We start from the raw sequence: 19,504 nt of genomic DNA, 5'->3' as shown, positions 1-19,504 counted from the left end.
CAGAGTAAGAGGTCCAGGACCCCCTTTCTTACCATTCATGTCCTTTCCCAGGTAAGCACACCAACGATTTCTCATGACCTCAACGGCATCCAGGTCATCCTTAGAGGTATCATTGCTGATGAGGAGGTGCATGCAGGGGATGATCAGCTCATTCAAGATGTTCACACCTTCATCCACGCTCAACTCATTGCTACTTTCAAACAGAGCTGCTGCAGCATCGTTCAACTTCTGTGGCAAAGCAATATGAGAAAGACATTTATAGGTCTTTGGCAACAGCTCAGCCTGGTGTCTGTCACTTTCCGCAATGCTTCCTGTGGCAAGTTTGAGAGTGCAGCTGAACATTTAGGGGGTTTTGTTTGCTTGTTTTTACATTGCCATGGCAAAAAAGAGCCCAAACATCTGCCAGATATTCCCCTCCCTGCAAAATGCCCCAACCTGAGCGAGGTTTTTACTAATCCATTCAGGAACCAAGAGATAGAGCACACTATAAAGTTAAAGGACCCCTAAGCTATTATGTCCAGTCAAAGGTGACTATGGGGTTGCAGTACTCATCTCGCTTTCAGGCTGAGGGAGCCGGCATTTGTCCACAGACAGCGTTCCAGGTCATGTGACCAGCAGGACTAAACAGCTTCTGGTGCAACAGAACACCGTGATGGAAACCAGAATGCGCAGAAACGATGTTTACCTTCCTGCCATAGTGGTACCTATTTATCTACTTGCACTGGCGTACTTTCAAACTGCTAGGTTGGCAGGAGCTGGGACAGAGCGATGGGAGCGCACCCCATTGCGGGGATTCGAACTGCTGACCTTCTGATTGGCAAGCCCAAGCAGCTCAGTGGTTTAGACTATAGCGCCACCCGCGTCCCTTAGCATACTATAAAGTCAATACGTGAAGGGGTGGAGAAAGCAGCACCCATATAAGAGCCAAGACCACCAGAAAATTAAAACTATGAAAGGAAGAGCAATGGCACTGTGAGGAGAACAGTGTATTAAAGCAGTGAACTCCATTTCTATAAAGAATTGGATCTGCACATGAGAATAAGACGAAGATTGAAAACAAAGCGGATCATTCTACCAGCAAGCTCCTTGAAGGGGTGGTGGGAGGGGAGAAGGGGTTAATACCAACCAAGAGACATTTTCTTCTGTACAGAGCAATTAAAGATGCATTGGCGCCTCTGTTGGCTCCCTTCCTCCGCAAGGTCAGATTGCTCTGATAGGCATACACCAGATAGGTCAGAGCTTCATAGTACCTTATAAGAACAGGAAAGAGGGTGAGAGTTGCAATCTTCGGAATTAAAACAGGTTATACAAGCAAACATTTACTGCAAACTACAGCAGCCATTCATAGCTCTTATACTTGCTTGGGATACATGGCTATACCTAGTGCTTTTTTCTGGGGGTACGCTGGGGTAACACATACCCCTAAACATTTTGTGAATCTAATGGAAGAAACCAAAAATTTTAAAATTTTTAGTTTCTTCTCTAGCACGGTGAATCGTCAGTTCCATTACTACTCCCGTCGGCAGCCTCATTTCCTGTCACAGTGTTTCAGATGGAAGTGAGTGTTTTAATGTGTGAAGTAGGAGTTGGAATCTAGTAGAGGAATTGGGAAGATGTTAGGACAGCTGCCTAGTAAGAGCTGGCCCACAAACTAGCACATTGACCAAAATTCACAAGAACACAACTGTACCCTGTTCAGAAGTTCCTGCTCAGTACATGAGGGATTACCACAAGCATCCTAGCACCACCCTTCTTCACCATCCTTATGTATAGACTATGGACACTCCTGTGTCCATTAGAAGGCGGCTTGTCCAAGTTTGCTGGAGTCTTACTAATTCACCTTACTAATGAAACCTTTTGAGCCAAAGTGTTCATGAGAAGATACAGATGCAGAAGTGGCAACATCATGTATTTTAATATTTTGCTGGAAGCCGCCCGGGGATGTGCGGGGTATAAATAATAAATTATGATTATACACAGTGGAAAAGCAGTACTTCCCCACTCAAGTCGTCCCTAATTTCTACTTGCTATGATGCACCACCACATATTTCAACCTTCTGCGTTGGGTCTAAGAATACATCCACCAATCCTCAGCTACCCTTCAAATCTTCATCACAACCTTTAGAAACAATTTACACAAACTTACTGTTTATTCTGGTACAGTTCCAAGCCTGTTAAGAGGTAAATAGATACTTTGCGAAACAAACTGTAGTCTTCGTGCCATTTCTGTGCCGGAAAAAGAAAATGGTCACAATCCATTATTGGTTCAGTAAGTCCCACTTTATTCACACCTGCCTTTGCTCATATTGCTCCTTTTCTCTTGTTGCTTTTGGACACCACATTTTTCCATCTGTAAGACGTCCCATGTATAAGACCCACCCAGTTTGGGGGACTCAATTTTAAGAAAATGAGAGGAGGTGGCCCAAAGTTGTTGAGCTTCTCCCCCCATGCAGCTGCGGGCAGAAAACACTCCCTAGATCGTGGGAAGTTGTGCTCGTGCATGCGCCACTTTTCCCCCCCACATCCGTGTATAGGACGACCCCTGGTTTTGGACGTGATTTTTGAGTCAAAAAACCTCGTATAATACACAGAAAAAATACGGTAATCATAATAATTTTATTTAAATGCCACCTTTCCACCGTTAAAACAACACTCAAGGCGGCTTACAATATGAAAAGATTTATGGTTACGAATATAGCAAAGTAGTCATGAAAATAAAACACATCAAGACTACATAACCAAACTGAACAATGTCCACATAAAAGTATACAAAAAATTTGTATCAATAACAGCAACAACTCCTGACAAATTTCCTCCAAAATACCCCAGTCCTTGCTGGGCAGCTGCAGAAGCAGCAGTTCTTATGAAGCCTGTCAGGCCCCACCCTAGGCCTGGTGGAGAGAGGAATCATAGCCCACTTACTAATTACAAGATGCCTATTATGCACTTCACCCTCATTTTGGCATATGCAGTAAGGCTGTGCGCTGGATTCAGATGAATCCTGAAGTGAATGTGAAGCAGGATCTCTACAAGACAGCAAAGGGAGCACCTGAAACACTCTGTAGTGTCTCAGCAAGCCAGACACTTTAAAAATGCTGTAGACTCATTTCTACTGAAAATGGATGAACAGAATGCTACTAAATATACCATAATATCTAAATGGGATGGTGTGGGAGGCAGAGCACTCTTATTTCTGCTACTGTTTATGTGTGGAATGGAACAGATTTTATCCAGGATACAGGACAGGGCAAGAGGAAATATAGACATCTCAGACAGAGCAACTGACCCTCAAAACACAACTCTGAAGAAACTAAGTGATCACCACTTATCTGAAGGAAACCAATTTTTCTTTTTTGGTCATAAGAGTAGAATTTGCTCACCTAACAATTAGGCTGCAGCTTTGACACAAAGATATAAACCAGACCTAAAACTTTAGGGCTGAAGCTCCTTACCTTATACTCTTCCATGTCCACCTCATCAGGACCAATCTCTTTCAACTTAGCTCGAGCTACCTTCATAATGCTAATCGATCTGTTCGAGGAAAGGAGGAGAAAGCTTAGTGAAGTGATACCCAAAAGCCAGAGAATGTCAACTGAAACGTCTCTTAGATTCAGGTGTTTTGATTTATTTTAGAGGTGCAAGCAGCACTGACTTGCTGGAAGCTGCCTTCTTGGCCCATTGAGGAGGAAATGCAAGTTAGAAATGGAGAGCTCAAACACAGAACAATAAAAATCTCTTTAACCATCTAATACTGATCAGTGCTACCAAAGTCACTGAACACCACTCCTACCAAACAAAGCCCCCATATAGCACTTTCAAAACAATTCTGTGCCCTTCCTTTATTCACACAGAAGACATTCCAGCTTACGTGTTCTGAACAAACCTTTCATCATAGCTGAGGTTTTTGTCTGCAAACTGCTCCAAAAGAGTCCGTTCCACCACTTGCTTTGGCGCATTGTTCTGCAGGAAGTAAACTAGGACGTGCTGAAGCCGGGGGTCATTTTGTGGTGTTGGAGTCTCTGTTGACAGCGAGTACAGCCTGGAGTATTCTTCATGGAATGCCTAATAAAGCCAAGAATTGGAACAATATCAGCCTGACAATTATGAATCCACAATGCAAGCAGTTCTTAGACTTTGAGGGACATTCTTATCAATAAGCTGCTCACGACCAACTTAAGCTGGATGTGCTGAAATTAAAGTCCTATGAAGCCAAGCAACTGCAAGGTCTTGTTTTGCTCTGCAGATGACTATCATGAGGCCTTGCTCCAACCATGTCAAAGTAGCTCCTTGGAATTTGTACGCAAAAGCTAGTGCCATATGATCTAGTGCAGCAATACTGAGGATTTTATTCAGCGCACATCTCTAACAACAACAGGAACAAACTGCTCTCTACAATTGTGATCTTTTCTGTGAATTGCCCTGAGACCTCTGGGTATAGGACGGTATAATGCAAGTTTTGCTTCTGACAGCAGTTGGCACTTTAGGCTGATTCTGGAAGGCTGCAGGGCTACTAAGAAAATTCCCAGCGCATTGGCTTTCAACAATCATTCAGAGGATTTTCTGAAAGGTGGGCAATTTCCACCTATCCACTTTGAGACAGCAAGATTTCTTGAGATGTCCAGAACCTGAGCTAGAAACATGAGTCCTCATTTGGAGACTTTTACAGCTGAGAAATAGGCTCAATGGATACCAGACAAAAGATTTCTTAACAATATACATACATGCATGCATCGTTTTATTTATATGTTGCCTTTCCAAGGTTAAAACCACACTCAAGGTGGCTTACAACATGTAAAAAAACCCCCATAGAATTACAAACATAACAAAAGTAGTCATAAACAATAAATAAAACATCAAAAAATACAACCAAATTAAAGAATTTGCATAAAAATCATAAGATCTAAAATAAATATACAAAAAATATAAATAAAAGCAGCAATCCCCTGCCCCCTCAACCCCTAACAATTCCCCCAAGCAGGGGAAAAAGCAGAATAGGATAAATAGTTATCTCTAGGTTCTAAGTTTTCTAACTACAGGGAGAAGCCCTCCTTATGTAGAGGAAGGATGAAAGAAGGAAAATCAGGATGCCACCCTCTCTTGGACTAGAAAGAAGCTTCACAAGCCAGTCCAGTGCTTCCCTTGGTCATGAGAAGACCACACTTTGTAATATATATATCCAATAGCAGTAGTGGAGGGAGCTGCATTTTGGGGTGCATCCAATAAAATTCTACTCAGAGTGGAATGTTTATGCTTTAAGAGCAGCAGCAGGCTTTTTATCTCAGTGGAGGACAGATCTTAAGAAGGCTCCTTGGAGGAGAAATTTCAAAAATCAGTGAAGACCTGCTTCCTCAAAGTGGAATATCAACCTCCTGTGATGGAACAAATGATCTCTGCAATCAAGACATCGCAGGGCGGAAAAACGAAGTAAGGAACAGCCACGTGGCATCCATAGCCAATGTTTCATTGCATTTCTCCACTGCCAAAAGGCCAATGTGTACAATAGTACCTTAACTAGCCCTGCTTCAGACCCATCCCGATCAAAGGTTTGACGGGCTTTAGCAATAGCCAGGATCACACCTTGCATGGCAGGACTGAGCATCATCTGACAGAAAGAAGAAAAAAGAAAGATGGAGAGAGGAAAAATGAAAAATGCTACACGATGAAAGAGTCGGAACAGGCAAGAGCTAAGACATGCAGAGTCCAGAGTCAGGGTTCTACCTTCTTCCATATCTGGGGTCTTCCAGATGTTTGAATTCTGAACTGCAACTCCCATCAGCCTCAACCAGTATGGTCATGGAAGCAGCCAGTTGAAGACTGCCCTTCCTGATTATTAAGTTACTTTGATTTGTTCACACATTTGTAGACACACCTCAACTTTGTGCCCCTCTACCAACTATGACTTAAGTGTCCACATTTGCGTCGAGAGGGTCTAATGAAAGATGAGCAGGAATTAAGGGCAATTAAGGGGATGCAGAGATACATCACCCAAGTCCTAACCCATGCCCGTTTCCTGTATGGGATGACATAATGTGCAGGTCCACCTACTCCACAGCAGGTTGCTAGCAACTGGCTTACTTAACCTACCAGTCCCCACTCACATGCTGAAAACCCCCAGGCCTAAAACATACTGTTCATTCAATCCGGAGACAAATATGATGGTGCTGTTGGGATTGCTTCCATGCACAGGAGAGCAGTCAAAATTTAGGACTAGGACTGCCGCTACGTTTTCAGAATGTTATGTGGCTTCACCATCTTGGATGGCCTTGGCCTTGGATGGCAAAAAGACCTCGATAGAGGCAAAACAGCTTTAGTATTTTTATTTTTAAGTGAGCAACCTTGGGGAGTACTCTCGTGTCAAAGAAACCAAACCACTGGTGGAAAAGTCTGCAATCCTAATAACCACCATTTGGATTGTTTGAGAGACAGCTCTGGGATGTTTACTTCCAAGCACAACCCATCTGAAATGGGAAAGATGCAGCCCGCGAGGGCAGTGTCTGGCATCTTCCCTAGTTTGCAATGCCTCAGAATGAAAGATGCTCACCCCCAACATTTTTGCTTGCTGCAAAAAAGACACACAGACACATAGCTGTGTACCTCTTCATTATATCCATCTGCATCTGATCTAACTAGAATCTTTCCCACACTGGGGATATCCACTTCAGAGATCTGTGAGCTAGGTGGGGCAGAAAGCTCCAACCCCATAGCAGCCTGTGGCTCTTCTGCCTGAGTGGTGGGGTTTGCTTCTTCTGGGAGGTGCTGCACTGGTTCCTCCTCCTTTGACTGTTGCCACACAGAGATAAGAAAACAGAAAGAAATCAGAAAGGGAAATGAAAGGCAAGCCAGCAAAGCAAAAAAAGGTTCAAGAAAGAGGAGGCAGGGAGCAGAGGCATGGAAAAGGGTGGCTACAAAGGTCCGGAAGCCCAACAATTGCTATTTTCACCTTGTCAAGAGCTGCCAATCCACCAGCCTTCTCATATGCATCAGCTGTCTTGGCAATGGCTTGAGCCGTCTGTTCCTTGGCAATCATGGCATGTTCGGAGGAGAGGGAATGTGCCATCCGTTCAGAGCTGGAGGAACAAGATCTTTCTGAGGAGAGAAAAATAAGCATAGTGCACAATTTACTCTCTACGTCCAGCAAGACATTTAGAAAAACATAGAACTAGACAAAATGTTAGAACTTGGGTCGTGCCCGGCCCTGAGCTACAGCTCAGTGTACAGCTGTACAGCTAGTGTAGGAGGGCAAAGATTTTTATTCTACTTTTTGAACAATGCTTTCAATGAACGGGACAAAAACAGCAGCCCGTGTCTTATAAGTAATGCATTAATAAATCTGGAAGAATAAAAAGATAACAAGGCTGGTGCCAAGGATCATCCCCAGTGAGGGAATTCTACAGATAGCAACCAATCTGCATTACCTCTAAATGGCATGGGCTTTGGAAGAACCTCTGAAAATCATCTCAATACATGGGGCAAGTCAATATGGGAGGTAAAGTCCACACAGGGCTTCTTATAGAAATTTAAGCACCAGGACTGTCTCATCGCTCTCAGCAATCCAGTAAGTCAGAGGGCTGAACAACCGGCATTGGGAGAGGCAAGCAAAAAGACAGACTGCTTTTCTCACCTTGTCCCAAGTCAGAAGAGAGGTCCTGAGACTCTGCTGGTGATGACTGATCCATCTGCGCCATCTTGCTCGACTGCTCCTCCCACTCTGCCACCTCCTGTTCAAGCCTCCAGTTGTCTTCTTGGATGTAGTGCTGGAGCTCCAGAGGCAGAGATTCCACTTCTCTCTGGGTCTGCCCATTAACATAATCTAATCAAAGGGAAAATATCCAGAAGGTGCTGGTGCTCATTTGCCCCTTGCATCCTACCTCTGAATACTTGTCGGGCTCACTATTAAACCAAGACACTTTGTGAAAGAATAGCCTACAATGAAACCTTTGTTTATTAATACTATGGGTCACCCCTACTTATCTAAGCACCTTGGATAGAAGTTGCAGACAGTTATAGAAACAGATTTGGGTTCACACACCACCCTATTGGGGTGGGGTGGGGGCTACACATCCACGGGATGTGGTGGCACTGTGGTCTATACCACTGAGCCTCTTGGGCTTGCCAATCAGAAGGTCGGTGGTTCAAATCCCTGCGATGGAGTGATTGCTCTGTCCCAGCCCCTGCCAACCTAACAGTTTAAAAGCATGCCAATGTAAATAGATAAATAGGTATTGCTCCCACACTGACCTGGAAAGTTGCCTGTGGACAAACACCGGCTCCCTCGGCCTGAAAGTGAGATGAGCGCTGCAACCTCATAGTCGTCTTTGACTGGACTTAACCATCCAGGGGTTCTTTACCTTTTACACATCCACACACCTACTGCTAAGGCTCAAAATGCAAATGATGTATAAAGGGACCTAGGGAAAGTCCCAACTCCTCCCAAACCATTAGCTCCTAATTTATTACTCCTCTGCTCTGTCAACCCATCAATGCCTGGAGGATTCTTTCAGCTTCTTATCAATCCTTATGCTTATCCTGGTCCATATCTACATTTAAATTGGGGTAGGGTTGGAATGGAACTTTATTAAGATGATCTCTTGTGTTGCCTTTTGATCCAGAACAATCCTGAACGGGAGATACAAATAAACTGAAGCTGCTTCTATCCCAAACACGCACCACTGTTTTGGGGTTTAGAGCCAGTATAGTTAAAGAATGTCAGAGGCAGGACCTGAGAGACCAGGATTCAGAACCCAGCTGGACCATGAAGCTCAACTGGGTTATCTCGGGCCAGTTACTAGGTCTCTCAGGCTAACCCCTCTCACAGGGTTGTTGTGAGGTTAAAAATGGAAGGATGAGCACTATATAGGACACCCGGAGCTCCTTATAGCAAAGATGGGGGGTGCATGTAGGAAGTAGGGAAAATAAAATACCTCATTTCAATCCAACTGGCACCCAATGATGGTTTCCAACCGCCAGCATTCAGGGCAAAGATGGTGAGAGGTGATGAGAGATCAGCTGGACTACTTAGGTGTGCTTCACACCGCCTCCCAAACCCCAATGGACTAGATGTCTTTTCAGTGTTCCAGAGAAAAGGAGGAAGATGCCATGAGAGATGGCAATGGTCAACTGCTTGCCTGCGTGTTCTTTACTTGTTCATCTTTTTACCCTGGACAAGCTAATTTTCTAGACTGCTCCAGAAGACAGGTATCTGAATAGAGCATATCATCAACCTGAAGGAAGAATGTGCTGGGCTAAGCCAACATCTCTGTCTTCATATGGATATTGTCTGTTACTTTGGCCCAGTTAGGATCACTCTCAGCACTCACTCCTGCATTGCAAAAGGAGGTCAAGACATCCTCTCTCTCGTGATTTCAAACAGCATTAAATGCAGGCTAGACATCTTACACTCCAGTACTGTACCCTTTTTACTGTACCATTTCTATACACAACTAGATGCGTCTAGAAAAACAGTTGCTTAGAAGAGATCACTTAGCCCAAACCCCAAGTCTCTACATACCTTCCTATACAATCAAGAATCAACCATGAGCCACAAGCAGGGACTGGGTGCATTGCAGAAAAGTGCTTACAGAACCAATAGCTCAAGATCACTCAGACAAGTAAGCATTTCACAGTCCTTACCAGCAGCAGCAAAGTGTGGTAGCTTTTTATTTATGTACATCAGGCAGTAGGCACTGGCGTTCCTCAGGCCTCCAAAAGAGTCCCTCTCCAGTTCTTCCCAAGATGACTCTGTCACAGAGATGTCATTATACTTGAGCCAGCTTTTTCGGGGCTGGTTGTAGATGTAGGCCCAGTAATGGCCAGCGTTGGCCTGGCCTTCATGGACCAAGACAGCATGCAAGTGGTAAGGGACCTGCAAAATATGCACACACATACACAACAGGCTTATTTTTAGCAGGTGAAGTAACATGACCTCAGGCCAGATTCAGCCAGGCACATTCCCAGCTGTTGTGCCTGTTAAGAACTATCCATTCATACAATCCTGGCTTCACACAGAGAGGGACAGATTCTTTTCTTCCCAGAGTAATATGGTTTTAGTTGGCAGAAAGCAGTGCTTCAGAGTCACTGTGACAAGTGTGAACTTTAAGGGTCAAAGCCCGACTACCCAGAAATCACTTGGCAGATTGACACAGAGGATTACAAACCATTTATTGGAAAAAACCAAGATTATACAACGTAACTCCACTAATATGATGGCAGAATCTTGAAACCCAAGTCTTTTAAGATGAGGAGCCAAGAGGCAGACACTGTATAATCCAGAACACACCCAGCATTTGATTCATTACGTGCTGGAGGAAAAGGGCAGAAACACCTCTAAGCATGAAAGAAGCAGCGGTCCTAGTAATGTATTTTGAAGGAATAAGGGGAGAAAACTGAACCAACTCCACCAGTTATTAATATTTACAACAGCATCTACAGCTCACTGAAACAAGTACAGGAAATAGTGTAAGGTAGAAAAATGGAAAGTGCCTGTGTCTGAGAACAAGTTTTAATGAATCCCATTAGCAATACCATTCCACAGCAAGGTAATTTCATTATTTGCAGGATATCATATAGAATCCAAAAGCCTGCTTGAAAAGGCTGGGTTTTAGTAAACTAGTTTTACGTGGACAGATCAGAGAATTACTTTAGGTTCAACAACAGCAGATATGCCCCATCTCCCAATAAGATGATATTGCTTTCAAGAAAACTGTAAATGAACTCAATTAACAGCATGCACTGCCAGCACAAGAACAGAAAAACAATCTCAATGAAAAGACAAAATATCTTACCTGATGAAGCAAAGGATCTGAGTACATCTGGTCAATAGATTGGGAAAGCAGTGCAATAGAAGCATTCAGGTCTGTTAATCAAAACAATTCAATACTTATGTTTGATCTTGCGTTAACTGTTAAGCATTTCTAGGACACAGACAACACAAATATCTACCCACATTCAAATCCACGCAGGTAGTTTCTTGCTGCCTTGAAGGAGGCACCGGTGCACCCATTCTTTGAAAGTTCTCCCTGGACCTGGACAATCTTAATAACTCTAAGCCCACATGCCTCGTTCCTTAGGGAAGTGATTAACAGGGAGGGGCCTCTCAACTCCAGACATTCTTGGAAGAAACTGATTATCTAGAAGACCCACTCCAGCCTGAAATTAGGCCTTCATCAGAAGAAAGATGGAGAAGTGCAATTCTGTTGATTCTCCTCAATCTCTCAGTGGCTTTTGATACTACTAACCACACCATTCTTCAAGAGCAGCTTCAGAGAATGATGTTGGAAGCATTGATTTACAGTAGTTCAGCTCCTATTTCCAAAACTCTATTCACACAAAGGTACTGGGTGATGATTTCGCCCAAGCATTTGACTAAAGGAGTGCCCTTGGTTCAGCTGCTGTAGCTTTGTTAGCATATTGTCCATTTTCACATTTACTGTATTTGAATGTCACATCCCACTCTGGGATTGGGTGAACAATGAAGAATGGGTTAGAAATTACTTCCATTTATAAAGAAAATAATCATGAAAATTGCCAAGGCTATTGATGTTTTGTGAAGAATACGGTTACCTGCAGAAGTCTCAATTGCTGTGGAGGTTTAATAGACAAAAGTGTGCAGGCAGATTAAGAGCAGGCTGCATTTAAAGTATTTATTTCTTGCCTTTCAGCAGGTCTCTAAAGCAGCTGATAATCAAGTGAAAACTGCATCACATATAATAGGATACAGGCTCCTCCAGCTCAGAGTCTGCATCCTACAATATCCCAACACTTACTAAGCTTTCAAACGTCAAATGAAGCAAGCAGGTGAAATAACTGAATTTAGAATAAGCATGTTTCCATGAAAGTTGACACTGTTTATTTCGCATTGGCATGGGGCAGAGAATGAACAGCCCTGAACATACCCAATGAAAGTCAGTGACTCTAGCTCCAACTGAAAGTTGTTGTTGTTGTTAATTTTTGTCCAGCTTTCACCATAAGCTCCCAGGACCATTTAAAATACAGTAAAAGCTTACAATTTAAAAAACAAAAAAAACAAACGCAATACAGTGGTACCTTGGTTCTCAAACTCAATCCATTCTGAAAGTCCATTCGACTTCCAAAACATTCAAAAACCAAGGTGTGGCTTCTGATTGGCTGATTAGCCCCGGAAACGATACCGACAGCCAAAATGGGTGTTTGGCTTCCAAAAAGCATTTGCAAACTGTAATCATTCCAGGTTTGTGGTGTTTGGGAGATGATTATTTGTCAACTAAGCCATTCAGGAACCAAGGTACCACTGTACTAGGGAGGGCACTATCTGGGCACAGACCTTTTATGTCTTGTTCAACCTCTTCTCTCCATCGTTGCAGGCAGGCCACAACAAGACTTATTTCATCCTTTGTGATCTCACGAGGGGCATGGCCTTCTGGCACCTTCACAGGAAGTCTGGGAAACTGGAGGGGTTTGCTGTTTGGTTCCTGGTGAGATGTGGCTAGGGCAGAGGCTATGTCCTTGGCACTTTCAGCTTGTGTTACTGTCACCCTATTAAGAGGATAGAAAGATAATCAATGCTACAGTTCCCAGCAAATGGAAACCAACACTTCCCTGAACTCAGCAGCCACCTAATGAGCTATAGTATGATGCTTTTTTGGCCAAAGACCCCCCCAAAAGAAGCATACATCAAATTACAACAATTTGAATCGCAGACATGTTATTTTTCTCATTTTATATCAACCCTGATGGAAAACCACCCTCTGTCAGAATGGCATCACTCAGCTTTCAACCAAGTCCTTCATTGGAAATATGGAAAGCAAGGAAATGGAAAGGATATATAAAAGGATCCCAAGATTTCTGGAGTCAAGGTGAGGCTGCAAATGATATCTTACGAAAATCAGTTCTTTACCTGCTTTGCGTTGGAGAAGTCTCTGAAGTTTGGCATTCAGCTACTGGTGTCAAGTCTTGAGTGCAGGGGGCAGCCCCGGGCAGCCTAGTACCTGCAAATTCAAGAACATACTGCAGCATGTCTGGCAAAGGGAAGCGGCTGGCACCAGAACCGTATCTTGTGTACCTAAAGAGAGTAAATCAAAGAGAATTATGACATGTTATTTATATCCTACTTTATAAAAACACCAATTAAGTTTATTGAATCCCTGTATACTTTAAATTATTCTAACGGAATAATTTTAGTTTATGTTGTGTTTCTTTCAAAAAAAAACCACAGCTTAATAAAAATATTTTTTTTAAAAAAAATATTCTAACGGGATCAAAGCTACAATAGTTATTTAAGGAAGCATTAGCGACCAATTGGGCTTTCCCTTTAAATATCTTGCATATGCCCAAGTACTACTGTAAATCTAATTTCAATTTTAACTACCAAGAAAAACTGCATGATAAACTACCACTGAAAGTTGGATTCTATAATGTCAGGCATAATAACCCAAGAAGGAAGAGGCATCTGTTTGTAGGCCTTTCTAAAAGTCAGTCAACACGCATGGAGACTACTTCCTTGAACATAAGATGGGCCCCAAAACAAGCAGTGTTAATTATTGCAGTATTTGCCTATATTACCCAACAGTAATATAAAGTAAAAGTTATTGTTCATGGTGGAATGCCAATGACCAGTTAAGGAACTTATTGTGTCTCAACTACAAGCCACTGTTACTCAGCCATGAGAAGCTTAACAGCCAAGCCTTCAATCCATGTCCGTGTGTGTGTGTGTGTGTGTGTGTGTGTGTGTCCAATGCTGGATAAAAGCTTGCCCTCTTCAGGAAATTTGCTTTGGACACATCCAGCAGCTATAATAAATGTGGCTAGATAGAAGCAGTATGTAGTCATTGTTGGGAATTCAAGCCCATATCAGGAGAAACTGGCAACAATCCCATGCACCCGGCTTGATTCCCTGTTGACCTCCCTGGCTGCATTCCCCAGCAAGCGCAGGCAAGGTCTCGATCGGCGATTCTTCTCAAACGTGAGAAGAACACCCCCCCTCTTTCCTGCCCCCCCTGGCAGGGAAAGAGATAGACAGAAATGTATTTACATGCTTTTATTTCTGTCTTTGCAACGTTACAAAAAACATGACTGCTCTCTTCAAACTCCAGCAGTGTGGTGACAAAAACTTCTTGCACTGTGAATTGACTGTCCCTCTGTTTCCCACGGGCAGTCCCAACATTCCCATCATGTTTACTTTTCAAGCTAGCACTTTGCAGCAGCATTGCTTCAATATTGTAACAGTCATATGGCCCTTTGTGGGCTGGAGAATAGGGAGAAGTCATAGAAAGCTTTTCCTTGCCACTCTGAGAGATCATTGAAATGACTGGAGAGATGTGGATGCCAAGATTGCACTCACAGATCCCAAACTGAGTGAAAAACACACCAGTCCAATGCGTTCATATTAATTACATGTGGGGAAAGGTGATATAGACACTGCTGCTCTAATCATGGACTGACCACCATATATAACAGTCTGAATATGGAAACATGAAGTTTTGTAGTTCGAAAAGCTGACCACCTACCTTTCCAATTTCTGTTGTAGAACCGTTATCTGATCCTTCAGTTTCTTGATCTCTTCTCTTTTGGCTTGAACAAGCTTTTTGTTACCATACAGGAACCTAAAGGAGAAACACTTATTTGTGTGGTCTCTTTTTGTAGCATCAATCCTCCCATTCAAAAGTACACATGAATCATTATAAAGACTGATGCAGTCATGCCAATATTACTCTAGCAGGCCTTGAGGGTAAAGTCTGATGCTCTGAGCTTTTGCATATGATACTACCAGTTAACATCTCACCTGTCCATATAAATTATCTGTGGAAATTCTAGCTTGTTGTGTATCTTCTCTGGCTGCCCAAGCGACTGATTGAACTCAAAACGGGAAAGTTCAAAAGTCAACACGGGAGGAAGTTTTGTAAACCAGCGCTGGAACACACAAAAAAAGGTTTTAGGACAGGAGAAGGATACTAGACTTTCTTCACGTAATTTTCAAGCAGCTTCAATCAGGACCTAATTACAGAAAATATGTAAGACACCAGAGATCTCACCATATCTATCGACCATAGGAAGTCATGCGCCATACCCAGGGGGGAGGGGGAATCAATGTATGTTATTTTGTACATTTAGTTATAAGCTATTTCTGAATACTGATTTTAAAGTCAAGCTGAGCCCACCTTAAATTGCTGGGTGTGTACAAAGGCTTAATGTTACAGAGCAACCCAAACAAGTCTTACAATCACAACTAAAAACTGCCAAGTCGGAAACTGTTTCAAATAGACACTGAGCAGAGTTTTCTAGCTGCTGATATTAAAATCCACAATGGAAATATCCTGCCAATGGTTCCATCTTCTAAGCTTTTAATAGCCTTCTGGCATCTAAAGCTAGACAAAGCTTGCACGATAAAAAATAAATAAATCACACCCTCTGTTTAGAGCTATTTGTAATTAGTTGGCCTGATGCACTTTTTAAAAGTTATCCTAGTTGCCACAACTTTTACCTTGGCAGTTGAATCTAACATAGGGACATTTAAAAAAAAATCTATGTTTCTTAAAAAGCAATCCTTATTCTTTAATCCCACAAAAGCTGATAATTTAACTATAGACGAGAAAGCAGAACTAACTCCTATTAACTGAACAGAGTGAGAGCATTCCTGACTATTCCCAACACATCAGCCTCCTAAAGCCGCCTTCGCAATGTGAACAGAAAGGTTCCGATTTAAGATGCAGTTCTAAGGTGGCTGGAGATATACAAAAAAGACTTAAAGGGTTAAGTAAAAAATTGCCTCTGGCTAAGATTTTTGCTTTTAAGCTTCCTGGGATCCTAAACTACGGAGCTGAAATCACTCAAGATGATTTGTCTTACAGTGAAGCCCTGGGAGATTAGGTGGGTAATTTAGAAAACCTGACATTATTTTCAACATAGAGCCAATCAGCCCTATCAAGGGACATCACATGCTGCAGAAGAAAGTACCAATATTGCACAGATGGACCTTAAACAGCAGCAGAGTCTCCTTTCATTCAACTGCCTGCCAGAATGCAAAACTTTATTTTTCATTCTTTGCCATGTGTTCATAAACAATTCTTATAAAGAGAGATGCTTTAGGTAGTTTAAAGTAGTTCTGAACAGCTTTCAAATATGTCTAAGCAGCATATGATTGGGTCATGATTTAAATCAAAAAGCAGAAAGAGCAAGATAGGTGGAGGCAGAAGATTTTTTAATTTTTTTAGGATGAAAATGAAAAGTGTAGTATACACGAAGAGGGAAAAGATGAATTACAAAAAAAAGCATACCATAAAGTTAAGAACTGTACTTTTACCCTCCGAAAATATGGAGGCAGTGGTTCCTCCCTACTCGGGTACGGGTAGGCTTCAATAGAAAGAGAAACACTTTATCACACTTACACATAATAAGCAGACCCTTTTACTGCAAGGTAAATGCTGGACAGGTTATGTGGGAAGTCATCAGTTATACAACCCAGGCATGCTAGCTTTGATGAACATGTCAGCCACGAAATACTGTACCCTTAACTATTCCCACGTAAAATGTGAGCTTCACAATACTTTTTACAATTTCTCATTTGGGATCATGTTTGTCTTTTCTCTGTTGCCTGTAAGTAAAATTGATGAATCGTGTAGAACTAACCTCTTGCCCATACTTCACTGACTGATTAGATGACGACGGTTCAGTCTCCCCCTCTACCATGGCGCCTTCCAAACATCCATGCAAGTTCTTATAACCATTTACCTGCAGGGGGTACTGGCCAAATGTCTCTATTTTGGAAAAGGTCTTGCCTGAACATGAAAGGAGAAAAGTCAAAAGCCAGCTTTTCATAAAACCAAGCACACACCAGAATATCTCTTTACAGATATATCTAGATATTGCAAAGAGGTTTTTATTAAAGCTAAGCCAAATAATGGTTTTGTGGTTTTCTTTTCAATTGACTGGTCAATATAAACATATTACAGTTTTTAATAAGCCTTCAGCACAGTGTAATGGCTCTATAGATTTTGCTGGGAGCTGCCCAGAGTGGCTGGGGCAACACAGTAAGATAAGTGGCATATAAATAATAAAATAATAATGCTTATTCTTTCCTACTTTTTCCTGATTTAGGGCCAATATTAATAACAAATTTGGGAATATTGCAAGTATTCCTTACATTCTCATCGCATGTGGATAACATATGAGGATATTAGTTTTGTATTTTTTGGTAAGTTTTTTTTTTTTTTTGGTAATAGTCAAATCAAAATAGAAAATCAAAATAGATTTTATTGCATTAGCCGTATTGCCATAGCATAATATACATAGAAATAACAACATAAAATGGGGGTGGGGAGGTAAAAGTAGATATCGTCCTAGCTCTTTGTCCTTGTACAATAAGGCTACTTGGAACTTCGTTTGATTGTGCGGCGTATCAACTACAGCTGTGGTATTATTTGGTAATAGTCAAGATTAGTGATAGTTCTCTCGTGAACATAGAAACTTCCTAGTGATGCAGTTCACCGAACCTTCCAAGGCAGGGAGACTCACACATTTCTGCATATGAGTGAACAGCATGCATGACTGCTTGCTTCAGAATTTAAGGAGAAATCTACAAGAACAAAATATTGCTGTGAACCCACCGTCAATTCCTTGGAGTGCTCCTGCTCAAGGCTCTACCCCTTGGAAAGGATTTTCATAACCATGGTAATTGAGCACTTTCATTAATTTCAATAGTAAGCTAATGTGGATATTTAAATGTCCCACTACTGACATAAGAGGGAGCTGCAAATGCTTAATTTTGCTTGGACTGCGGCCAAAACAGACCTATCTGCAACAGTGCCCAGTGCCCAGACAGAGTCCAGCTAAGGACACAAATCAATGTAAAGAGGATTAAATTAACACCCTTCTACCTTACCTTCATGAATACCTTCAGTAAGGAAAGTTCCATAAAAAAGCTGAACCATTGGATTCTCAGATTTGTCCTGTGAGTTACCACTGCAGAAATCAATCAATCAATCAAATAAAGACATGACAAATTCATTGGACTCAGGAATACAAAGTGTTTTTTTTAAATAAAATAAAATAAAAACCAAGGCTTTTATCTACAATCCTTAGGTGCCTGAAAATGGAATAAAATGACAGGTGGCTTGTATAAAAGGACAGGGGATATGAACTTGAAATATGCAGTTATCAGTTTGTTAGAAAACTATGGTTTAGGCCTAGGTCCCACTCAGACAGGAGACCTTTGCCAAGGCTGCAGATGATGGAATCATGTGATGGAATGTTCCTCTATATAACAGATTCCATGCTTCACCCAAAACTAGCATGTTACCAAGGAGGGCAGGCTAGAACTGTTCTCCCCAAATGAACCAGTCTTCTACAGGCAGGGAATTCGTCCCCCTCCCCCGTGAGAAAGCATTTCATCCCGTGAGCTTTCTCCTGTAGTCTAAAGTGACATAGCCCAGAATATTCAGAGCCTCAAACACTGTTTCAGATACTCACATTCTGCCATACTGACTCTAGCTATTATGAAAATGATGCTTCCCAAGTTTCAACAGACAGTTTAGATACAAAAGCCAACTATGTCAAGCTCCTAGAGTCATAGGAAGTTGAACAGGGAGCTATTAATACAGGCAACTTACATAATTTGGAATGCCCCATTTGCTTAGAAAGTTTATCATGTATTGAAATATGAACTAGAGCTTCTTGCTTAATTCAAGATGTCTTCCCCACCACCTAAACAAGCTGCAGCACATGGTAGGAAATATTGCTATAATCTCACAATGTTAAATGCTACCCTATTCTCAATGGAAAGAAGGAAAGGGTATTCAATGATGTGTCATATACCAAACTTATTGTTCAACTAAAGTTTCTCCAGACTCACTTAACATTCACAGCCAGCTGAAAAGCATCCTCCAACCAATCCAGAAGTTTGTGGGTGAACTCGCTCACATCTTGCTAGAAGAAAGACAAGACACTTAATGCCAAAATGCTAATTACCAGCAAGTTTAGTCTGTTGTTTTTAGCAACTACTGTTTTTGTATTGTGTTTGCAACAGAACCCACTGTTCCTATTCTTGTGAGCTGTAACACAGAGACTGACTGAATACATGCATAAATAAAGAGAGGCATTTCAAAACACATATGCACAGGAAGAGCCATCAGACTAATGCAGAATGCAGCAGCTAGACTGGTGAATGGGAGTGACCACCAAGACCATATAACACTGGTCCTAGACTGGCAGAATCCGAGACCTGGGAGAAGAAAGGATTGAAGAAGATTGGAAGAAATTCAAGACCTACCTGCAGAAATATTGTGATTTAGTGGAATGTTAAGAAGGATGCTTGGTTATAAATAATTGGCCATCATTAAAATAGATTAAGAATTGATATTTAAGCATGTGGTTATAGATTTGGAAATAAGATGATAATTTGCTTGACAAAAATTATTAAAGATGTAAATGGGAGCGGGAGACGTGAGGAAGCTCAAGAATATTACGAAACTTTGTTAAAACAAAGCAATAATGTTTATTATTATTGTATTTTCTTCTTAAAAAACCTTAATAAATA

The 19,504-nt window shown here is 41.8% G+C and overlaps 1 protein-coding gene across 3 annotated transcripts in view; it reads right to left on the bottom strand.

Annotated features, from left to right (window-relative positions):
• Window positions 1-19,504, bottom strand: part of USP28 (ubiquitin specific peptidase 28) — a 33,212-nt gene that overhangs the window by 2,773 nt on the left and 10,935 nt on the right. The window contains exons 8-25 of one of the 3 annotated variants that reach the window (XM_081889754.1): window positions 18,821-18,894; window positions 17,852-17,931; window positions 16,600-16,748; window positions 14,756-14,883; window positions 14,481-14,576; window positions 12,872-13,036; window positions 12,299-12,510; window positions 10,782-10,852; window positions 9,631-9,862; window positions 7,622-7,810; window positions 6,941-7,086; window positions 6,595-6,780; window positions 5,507-5,602; window positions 3,884-4,062; window positions 3,453-3,531; window positions 2,147-2,226; window positions 1,127-1,250; window positions 33-228 (exon numbers count right to left, since the gene is read on the bottom strand). In XM_081889754.1, coding sequence (XP_081745880.1) covers window positions 33-228; window positions 1,127-1,250; window positions 2,147-2,226; window positions 3,453-3,531; window positions 3,884-4,062; window positions 5,507-5,602; window positions 6,595-6,780; window positions 6,941-7,086; window positions 7,622-7,810; window positions 9,631-9,862; window positions 10,782-10,852; window positions 12,299-12,510; window positions 12,872-13,036; window positions 14,481-14,576; window positions 14,756-14,883; window positions 16,600-16,748; window positions 17,852-17,931; window positions 18,821-18,894 — 2,482 coding nt within the window. The remainder of the gene's footprint in view (window positions 1-32; window positions 229-1,126; window positions 1,251-2,146; window positions 2,227-3,452; window positions 3,532-3,883; window positions 4,063-5,506; window positions 5,603-6,594; window positions 6,781-6,940; window positions 7,087-7,621; window positions 7,811-9,630; window positions 9,863-10,781; window positions 10,853-12,298; window positions 12,511-12,871; window positions 13,037-14,480; window positions 14,577-14,755; window positions 14,884-16,599; window positions 16,749-17,851; window positions 17,932-18,820; window positions 18,895-19,504) is intronic. The other 2 variants (XM_081889755.1, XM_081889756.1) reach the window with 2 other exon arrangements.

This window comes from Podarcis melisellensis (assembly GCF_964234715.1).
Source record: "Podarcis melisellensis genome assembly, chromosome: 15".
Taxonomy (NCBI): domain Eukaryota; kingdom Metazoa; phylum Chordata; class Lepidosauria; order Squamata; family Lacertidae; genus Podarcis; species Podarcis melisellensis.
Note: the sequence above shows the minus strand (reverse complement) of the source record. Positions and strands in the feature narration are given on the sequence as shown.